This window comes from Scylla paramamosain, chromosome 27 (genome assembly GCF_035594125.1).
Source record: "Scylla paramamosain isolate STU-SP2022 chromosome 27, ASM3559412v1, whole genome shotgun sequence".
In the NCBI taxonomy this organism is placed as follows: Eukaryota; Metazoa; Arthropoda; class Malacostraca; order Decapoda; family Portunidae; genus Scylla; species Scylla paramamosain.
In genome coordinates this window covers 20,797,860-20,807,859 of record NC_087177.1, presented here as the reverse complement: position 1 = coordinate 20,807,859, position 10,000 = coordinate 20,797,860, and the positions used below count along the sequence as shown (strand labels likewise).

Here is a 10,000-nt window from a genome sequence, read left to right as displayed (position 1 = left end):
TCCTAAATCAATTAACAGTGGTGTTCCTCAGGGTTCTGTCCTGTCACCCACTCTCTTCTTATTATTCATTAATGATCTTCTAAACCAAACTTCTTGTCCTATCCACTCCTACGCTGAAGATACCACCCTGCACTTTTCCACGTCTTTTCATAGACGTCCAACCCTTCAGGAGGTAAACATATCACGCAGGGAAGCCACAGAACGCCTGACTTCTGATCTTTCTAAAATTTCTCATTGGGGCAGAACAAACTTGATATTGTTCAATGCCTCAAAAAATCAATTCCTCCATCTATCAACTCGACACAACCTTCCAGACAACTATCCCCTCTTCTTCAATGACACTCAACTGTCCCCCTCTTCTACATTGAACATCCTCGGTCTGTCCTTTACTTATAATCTGAACTGGAAACTTCACATCTCATCTCTAGCTAAAACAGCTTTTATGAAGTTAGGTGTTCTGAGACGTCTCCGCCAGTTTTTCTCACCCCCCCAGCTGCTAACTCTGTACAAGGGCCTTATCCGTCCATGTATGGAGTATGCTTCACATGTCTGAGGGGGGTTCCACTCATACTGCTTTTCTAGACAGGGTGGAATCAAAAGCTTTTCGTCTCATCAACTCCTCTCCTCTAACTGACTGTCTTCAGCTTCTCTCTCACCGCCGCAATGTTGCATATCTAGCTGTCTTCTACCGCTATTTTCATGCTAACTGCTCTTCTGATCTTGCTAACTGCATGCCTCCCCTCCTTCCGTGGCCTCGCTGCACAAGACTTTCTTCTTTCTCTCACCTCTATTCTGTCCACTTCTCTAACGCAAGAGTTAACTAGTATTCTCAATCATTCATCCCTTTCTCTGGTAAACTCTGGAACTCCCTGCCTGCTTCCGTATTTCCACCTTCCTATGACTTGAATTCCTTCAAGAGGGAGGTTTCAAGACACTTATTCATCATTTTTTGACCACTGCTTTGACCCCTGTATGGGACTGGCATTTCAGTGGGCATTTTTTTTATTACATTTTTGTTGCCCTTGGCCAGTGTCCTTCCTACATAAAAAAAAAAAAAAAATAGTAGTAGTAGTAGCAGTAGTAGTAGTAGTAGTAGTAGTAGTAGTAGTAATGCTATTTTTCATATATTTAGTAATTTTTTTTTTCATATTATTATTTATATTTATATTTTTTGTTTTGTTTTGACATTCATACGAATGCTATAAAGGTGAAGCATAGAAATTTATTTGATTGATTAATTAATTTATATATCTATTTATTTTGATTTTTTAAATTAATTAATTTATTTATTTTTATTATTATTATTATTTTTTTTTTATGTCTCTATGATAAGCAAAGCATTATAGAATTTATGAAAGCACATATCCTCTAGAGTCTTGCCCTACAAAAGATTCTGTAAAGTAAAAAATAAAGGGAATAAGTGTCAGTGACGTTTGATGAATAGAGGAAGGCGTGGCAGAAATTACCATAAAACGTATATAAATGAAAATTTATCTTCCTCGTATTTTCCAACTTGCGTTTGCTTCTTGAAAATTTAACTGGGTGGGTCATATAGCAGACATATTGTTCTTTCCTCCATTGTAGTTTGTTTCCAGCAAGCCCCCTAAATAAAGTTTCTGTTTTTTTTTTTTTTTTTTTTTTTTTAAAGAAATGAGGAATTACATTCTAACGCTGATCACTGAGCGGAGCGTAGACGAGCTGCTATCCTCAAGGACGTTACCTCTCTCTCTCTCTCTCTCTCTCTCTAAATAAGACTTTAAATAAAAAGAATATATATATATATATATATATATATATATATATATATATATATATATATATATATATATATATATATATATATATATATATATATATATATATATATATATATATATATATATATATATATTAAAAGACAATGAATATCCTCTGGGGAAGGGGTGACAATCCTTATTTAACCCTTAATTTCAGTTGAATTTTGACAAGTCTACGTTAAAATGTTTCCATTTTTCTGCAGTGATAAAGAAACGTAGAGGGGTAGCTAATATATTTAATTGTTAATTGTATCTTTTTTTCTTTCTTTTTTTCATTTATTCTTTTATTAATTTTTCTTTTCATTGCTTAATTATGCATTATGCCGACACTGCAGGTTACAATTGCAGATATTGCAAGTATTTTTGACACAATACAAGTACATCCAGCTAAACTATTGCTACAGTATAGAGAGAGTATTTCGATTACATACCTTATTCTTCATCTTCTTTTCTTCTTTTTTTTTTTTAATAAATATAATAATAAATAAATAAGTAAATAGGTATTGTCAAATGAAATCGTCGAGATTACGCAGGGGTTTCGGGCAATACTTGGATGGGTGACTACACAAGCCTCATCTGTCTGAAAAAAAATAAATAAATAAAAAAAATAAGAATAAGAATAGGGAGAATGAACGAAAATTTTAAGTAATAAAGATAACAGTAAGAATTATTATAACAAGAATAAGAAAAATTACAATAAAGGAATATAAAAAAAAAGAAAGAAAGCATCCCATGTCTTTCTTCCTAATTGTCATAGAAGGGTGAATTCTTTTGTATATTTTCCAACATTTCCAATACAACGATATGAATGGGGGAAGAAAGAATAAGAATAATAGAAAGAAGGCCTCCCAACACCTAGTTCTCCGGTCTTGGCCAATTAGCTAACGGCGGGATCAGCGCAGTTAAGCAGGGGGTCCGGGAAGAACTTGGATGGGTGACCACAAAAGCCTCATCTCTCTGAGAATAGAAAAAAATAGCAATAAGAATGAGGAGAATGAACGAAAAACGAAAATAATAAAATAACAATAACAACTATAATAAAAAAAAGAAGATTAAGAATAAAAAGAACAAAAATAAGGGAAAAAAGTAATAATATATCTCTCTTGCTAATTGTCGTAGAATTATGAATGAAGGGTTAATTTTAGTGCATATTTTCCAACATTTTCAGCACAACAATGCAACAACAATACAGGAAAGAATAAGAATAAGAGAAATAAGCCCTCCCAACACCTTGTTCTCCGCTCTTGACCAATCAGCTGACGGCGGGATCAGCAAGGTTAAGCAGGGGGTCCGGGCAGAACTTGGATGGGTGACCGCACAAGCCTCATCTCTCTAAAAGTAGGATAAATAAGAATAAGATAAGGAAGAATAATAAAAAAAAATGAAAATAATAAAGATAACAATATTAATTATGACAAGAATAAGAAAAAAATAGAATAAAAAGAATGAAAAAAATAAGAATATCACAACTTTCTGCTAATTGTCTTAGAATTTTAAATGACATGTCAGTTCTGCTGTATATTTTCCAAGATTTGTTATGAATGAGGGAAGAAAGAATAAGAATAAGAATAAGAATAAGAACAAAATGAATTAGACTAACAATAATGATCACATCTTTCATGCGGTGACTGCGTGGGCGATGAGCCTCACTGGACGTTTCTGACCAATCACAAGGCAGGGTTGGAGTCGTCGGGCCCACCCGATTCATATATAAAGGGATTTTGTGGGAAGCGCGGGCAGACTCAGCTGAGTGTTCGTTGTGAGTTGTTGTTACCACAACTATGGCACGTACCAAGCAAACGGCTCGCAAGTCCACTGGTGGCAAGGCGCCCCGCAAGCAGCTTGCTACAAAGGCAGCTCGCAAGTCTGCTCCAGCCACTGGAGGTGTCAAGAAACCCCACCGTTACAGGCCTGGAACCGTTGCTCTCCGTGAGATCCGCCGTTATCAGAAGAGCACTGAGCTGCTTATCAGGAAACTGCCTTTCCAGCGCCTGGTGCGTGAAATTGCTCAGGATTTCAAGACTGACCTCCGCTTCCAGTCCTCTGCTGTCATGGCTCTCCAGGAAGCTTCCGAGGCTTACCTCGTGGGTCTGTTTGAGGATACCAACCTGTGCGCCATCCATGCCAAGCGCGTGACTATCATGCCAAAGGACATCCAACTGGCTCGTCGCATCCGTGGCGAGCGTGCCTAAGAAGTCATCCACGAATGATCTTCATAACAGCAATATCTAGGCCCTTTTTAGGGCCAAACATCTCTTTCATTAAAGAATTTTCATAGACAATCTGTTTGGTTTTGTGGAAGAAAATATTTATTTTCCATCTTTCAGTATCAGGTATCGACTTTCAACTCAATATCCTTCCCCCCTTTTTTTTTTTTTATATTATTATTATTATTCCCTCTTCCATGGCCATATCTCTTTCACTTGGGAGAATTTTTATCTTTCTTTATCTCTATTTTTTTTTTATCTTTTCTTTATCTCCACAGAATAATAATCACGATAATAATAAGCATAATAATAATAATAATAATAATAATAATAATAATAATAATAATAATAATGATACAATAATTATTATAATAATAATCATAATAAAAACAACAATATTAATATTATTAATAATGATAATAATAATAATAATAATAATAATAATAATAATAATAATAATAAAAATAATAATAATAATAATATTAATAATAATAACAATAATTATAATAATAATGCATTTGTCTATATCGTATCTTTTTTCCTTTTCAAGTGTGGCTCCAATGGAGCCGGGTATTATTTTATACTGGCAGCAGTATACTGGCCGCCTGTTTACTTGGAGGAGGTATACTTGGTAACAGCCTTGGTGCCTTCAGAAACAGCGTGTTTTGCCAGTTCACCAGGCAGAAGAAGACGGACAGCGGTCTGGATTTCCCGGCTGGTGATGGTGGAGCGCTTGTTATAGTGTGCCAGGCGGGATGCCTCGGCAGCGATGCGCTCGAAAATGTCATTCACGAACGAGTTCATGATTGACATGGCCTTGGAGGACACGCCAGTGTCTGGGTGGACTTGCTTGAGCACCTTGTAGATGTAGATGGAGTAGCTCTCCTTCCTCCTGCGCTTCTTCTTCTTGTCGCCCTTGGCAATGGCCTTCTGTGCCTTGCCAGCTTTCTTGGCAGCCTTTCCTGATGCTTTGGGAGGCATAGTGTCGCCGTACTGCTGTGAGAACGAGTGTGCGTTTTCTTTCTTTCTTTCTTTCTTTTGAGGGGATAGAAAGTTTGGGTGAAACTAGGGGGGGGGGGTAGAGTTGAGAGTTGGAGGGAATAATAGGTTGGATGAAAGTGAAGTACAGATAAAGAATGAAAGGTGGCGGGCGATACGCCTTGCTGTTCTTATTAATTGTACTCCTTGACGCAGTGCAAGGTGTGTCTATTGATTAGGGACAAGTGTCAGTGTGTAGATATATATATGTTTTAGTTTTACTGGTTGTTTGGTGAGTGCGTGTGTGTTTTGTGTGCGTGTGCATGTGTGTGCGTGGGTGTATTTATGTGTGTGTGCGTGAGTTTATTTTGTTTTTGCTTCCCTCTTTCTTCTTCTCTTTTCCCTGTTTATGTGTAAAGTGGTTGTGGAACCTCTCGTTCAAGAGCTTTTGCCGTTTTCTTGAACCATGTGTGTTCCGAGTTGTTGTTGTGGTTTTCTGTTATTGTTTGTATGTATGTGTTGTCTTGTAGTATATGTTGAAGTGTGTATTTTGTCTTCTGTGCTCGTTCGTGTAATATAATGTTTATTGGTTTCAGATTGCTTAATTGATGCAGGTCTAAAGTAGTTTTTCTGTATGGGTATTTTTCATTGTATGCGAATCTTAAGGCTTGGTTCTGGATTTTCTGTAGTTTGCTAATTGCATGTTTTGAAAGTGTAGCCAGAGGATAATCTGGGTATATTAGCATTGGAATTATGCAGGCTTTAATCAAATGTAGTTTAATGTTAGTGGTTAGTTTATGAAATCTTTTTAGAGTGTATAGTGCATGTTTGGCCTTTGCTATATTGTTAGTGATTTGTCGAGTGTATCCTTTGTTGTGAATTGTTAAACCAAGAATGTTTGCTTTGCTGGAGTATGGTATTATATGATTGTTAACATTTATAGGTTCTGTTTTTATTATAGATACTGGAAAAATGTTGAATTTATTTATATTAGTTTTAATTTTCCATTTGTTCTCGTATTGGTTTATTTTTGAGATTTCTGCTTGTACTTTGCGTGCTAAGAATTTCCTGCTTTTTCCTGGTTGTGATATGATTTGTGTGATGTCGTCTGCATAGGCTATGTATGTGCATTGTGGGCCTGGCAATGGTATATCGGAGGTGTAAATGGAGAAAAGGGTTGGCGATAAATTACTTCCCTGTGGTACTCCGCTAAGCAATGGTATGGGTGGGCCTGTGTGTGTTTTAATTGTTATCCTTGCAGTTCTGCTGTCCAGGAAGCTGCTTAGTAATTTTATGTAATTGTCCGGTAAGTTTATTGTTGTGAGTTTGTATTTGAGACCTTGGTGCCAGACTTTATCAAATGCTTTAGATATGTCACGAGTAACAATTGTGGTTATTTTATTTGTTGTAAGTGCATTGGCCAGTAGTTCGGTGAGGGTTGCTATGGCAGTGTTTGTAGATTTGTTTTGTCTAAAACCATGCTGCGATGCTGGAATGAGTGTGTGTGTTTCTAGGTGGGTGCGTAGTCTTTGGTTGATTATTTTTTCGAATATTTTTCCTTGGACTTCCAGTAAGGAGATAGGCCTGTAATTGTTGGGGTCTGTGGGTTGTTTATTGGCTTTTGGGATAAGTTTCAGCTTTGCATGTTTGAAGTTTTCTGGGAAGTAGCCCATGGATAATGCTATATTGAAAAGTTTGGTTAAGATTACGGTTGATTCTGGAGATAGGTTTTGTAGTATTGTTTTGTTTATCTTTGATTCACCTGGAGTGTTATTTTTAAGAGTTTTTATTATATGTTTTGTTGTGTCTGTTGTTATTTTGTATAAGAGTGGGTGGTTGTCATTGAGTTTGTCTGGGTCACCGTGTGGGTGTGGTGTGAATAACTCGATGTTCGTGTCAAGAAATTGAGTCACGATATTGTCTGTGTGTTGATCGAATTCTGCCTTTTCTTGTTGCGATATCTGAAAATTTTTGCTCCATATGTTTCTAAAAATTTGTTCTTGTCGTTCAGTGTTATATATTTTTTCGTTGTCGTGGATTATGTAATTCTCTAAGTTGTTAGGATTGCCTTTCAGTCTTTTAATCTGCGACCAGAACTTCTTGGCATCTTTATGTCTGTCTACCAGTGTTTTTATTTAGTGTGCGTTTTCTCAGTTGAAAAGTGGTATATATATTAGCGTGCCTACTCAGGATTCATCGCCTTCTAAGGAAAGGCAACTACGCCGAGCGCGTGGGTGCTGGTGCCCCCGTGTACCTTGCGGCAGTTATGGAGTACCTGGCTGCTGAAGTCCTTGAGCTTGCCGGCAATGCCGCCCGTGACAACAAGAAGACTCGCATCATCCCACGTCACCTGCAGCTGGCCATCCGCAACGACGAGGAACTTAACAAGCTCCTCTCCGGAGTCACCATTGCACAGGGTGGCGTGCTGCCCAACATTCAGGCCGTGCTCCTTCCCAAGAAGACTGAGAAGAAGTAAATAAAGGGCCTCCCTCCCCTTCAGCCAATATCACCATCAATCCGGCTCCTCTTCGGAGCCACACGTTCAAACATCTAGAGAGTTGTGTAGACTATACTGGTATATCAATAATAAGCAAGTAGTGTATTTATTTTCGAGTTAGTTATTTGTTATTATTATTATTATTATTTAGTCAGGCACGCAAGTGACCGAGAATAAATATGTATACTATATTTCTACTAATGTACCTGCTGTGTGTCACAGTGGAGAGTTGATTAGATGTGTTGCCTATTGTGATATGTTGAGCGTCTTTTTCATCTCAATGTATATTTTGTTTTATGAGAAACTGAGAACGATGAGGGGCGTGATCATTGAAATAAGTCAATGATAATAATAATAATAATAATAATAATAATAATAATAATAATAATAATAATAATGATAATAATAATAATAATAATAATAATAATAATAATGATAATAATAATAATACTTGGAGAAGACCTGATGAAGTGAGAAAGATGGTTATAATTAATAATGGTTTCTTTTCTTAGCTCAGATAGTGATAGTGAACATGGTTATGAGAAAGTAGTAGTAATAATAGTAGTCTATGGTCCTTCTTTCTTTTCATGTTTGTGGACCTTAAAAAGGTCCGGGAGATGATGTTATTCAATGATGATAATGCAAGCTGAATAGCTGGCACCATCTCAATAATGGAGCGATTTAACCACCAAATCCGTACAGGGTACGGCCCTGACGCTTGAGGGCGTAGACAACGTCCATGGCAGTAACGGTCTTACGCTTGGCGTGCTCGGTATAGGTGACAGCATCCCTGATAACGTTCTCAAGGAACACCTTGAGCACCCCACGAGTCTCCTCGTAGATGAGACCAGAGATGCGCTTGACGCCACCTCGGCGAGCTAGACGACGGATAGCAGGCTTGGTGATTCCCTGGATGTTATCACGCAGAACCTTACGGTGACGCTTGGCGCCTCCCTTTCCAAGACCCTTGCCTCCCTTGCCGCGGCCAGTCATGGTGATGAGAGCTGCTAGTACGACGTCCGAACGGTCTAACAGGAAGCTCACGAATGTGCCTCAAAATAACATAACATAACAAAGAGAGAAAAGATGGGGAGGGGGAAGTGGGGATAGTGGGAAGAATAGGGGGGTGATAAGAAGGGAATTGTAGTAGGAGAAATAGTCACTGGGGCTTAACCCAGGCGCAATTTCAATGAGGAAGGACATCTTTTTTTTTTTTTTTTTTTTTTTTTTTTTTTTTTTTTTTTTTTTTTTTTTTACGTGTTATATTCATGCTAAGATGGCAAGGGGGACAAGGTCTTTATCGGGGAAAGCAGGAGAGTCCGCCACCAACCGAGCAGGCCAAGCCCAACACAGCCACAGCCACGAACGCCGCCCACGCACCCAAAACCCCGGGCCAAACCACGCACAAGTTAGGGGCCAGACTATCCAGAGCCTGCACCATCAGGATGTGAAAGAGGAGTGAAGGACAGTCAGAGTAGAAAGGGTTTTTTTTTTTTTTGCTTTTTATTGGTTCAAAGAAGGACAGAGGAAGAAGTACATCCGTATAGCGGAGGGACCTACAGTTTTACGTGGGTTCCGAACCACGGATAGTAGTAGAGTGATTTGGTGATGGCAGGGATATTTAATGTATGATGTAATGTGGTGGGTGAAAAAGCGGTGTCGGTCCTTTCTGCTCTTGTCCTGTGACTCTTCCTGCAAAAAGGCCAACCTGCTAAAGAAAAGAGAAGTATAAAAAATGTTGTGGTGTTATGTGCATGGGGAGGGTGAGGATGGTTTGTGATAATGATTGACATGATGGTAGGATGTGCAATGACAGAGGCTCGAAAAGGCTCCCTCACCGCAACGAGGGGTCAAATCTAATACCATCTGCTTGCACGCGGTAAGTCGCTGGTGGCGGGGGGTGAATGGGGATTCCTGCATGGATGCTTCCAGGGCCCCGCCCCACCATCTCTTGACTACCTTCCTGCCCAGCCCTTGCCGCACCCAACTACCTCTGTGTGGGGGGTGAAGTGGCTTCCACTGAATGGTGTGGTTACCGTCCCCATCATCAGTACTGGCCGCTCCTTAACTACCTCGGGGGGTACCGCTACCGGAACGTCATGCCGACGTCCGGGGGCCCCATTGCCGTGACGTCAGTGGGAGGAGTGCGGTTCGTGCTATCCCCGTCTCTCTGGAAGTGGTCCGGTGCCCCCTTGAAACCTAGGCTGCGAGGCAAGAAAATAATGTATAAAAAACAAAAATATGAATACAAAGCCATAAGACAAAAAAATATGAAAAAACCACTAGGTGTTGCCACACGACCCCACTCCCTCGGTCAGAGGCATGGTATGTTAATGGCGGTGATTTTTTGTCGCGTCCCTTTCCCAAGAGCGGTCCGGTGCCACCTTAAAACCTAGGCTGCGAGACAGAAAAATAATGCACAAAAACAAAAATATGAATACAAAACCATAAGACAAAAAATATGAAAAAACCACTAGGTGTTGGCACGCGGGACCGCCCACGTGAACGAGAGAACGACGATG

At 39.1% G+C, this 10,000-nt stretch overlaps 2 protein-coding genes across 2 annotated transcripts; one reads left to right on the top strand and one right to left on the bottom strand.

Annotated features, from left to right (window-relative positions):
- Positions 1-3,345: 3,345 nt before the first annotated feature.
- LOC135114331 (histone H3) lies at positions 3,346-4,046 on the top strand. The gene has a single exon (XM_064030238.1). The coding sequence runs from the start codon at positions 3,578-3,580 to the stop codon at positions 3,986-3,988; it is 411 nt and encodes a 136-aa protein (XP_063886308.1). The 5' UTR covers positions 3,346-3,577; the 3' UTR covers positions 3,989-4,046.
- A 479-nt stretch (positions 4,047-4,525) lies between these two features.
- On the bottom strand, positions 4,526-4,998 carry LOC135114332 (histone H2B). The gene has a single exon (XM_064030239.1). It carries the CDS (start codon positions 4,982-4,984, stop codon positions 4,613-4,615), a length of 372 nt encoding a protein of 123 aa, XP_063886309.1. The 5' UTR covers positions 4,985-4,998; the 3' UTR covers positions 4,526-4,612.
- Between the last annotated feature and the right edge of the window lie 5,002 nt (positions 4,999-10,000).

Bases quoted from the DNA above. Each gene is read 5' to 3' on its own strand.
- LOC135114331 (XM_064030238.1), top strand. From the start codon at position 3,578: ATGGCACGTACCAAGCAAACGGCTCGCAAGTCCACTGGTGGCAAGGCG.
- LOC135114332 (XM_064030239.1), bottom strand. From the start codon at position 4,984: ATGCCTCCCAAAGCATCAGGAAAGGCTGCCAAGAAAGCTGGCAAGGCA.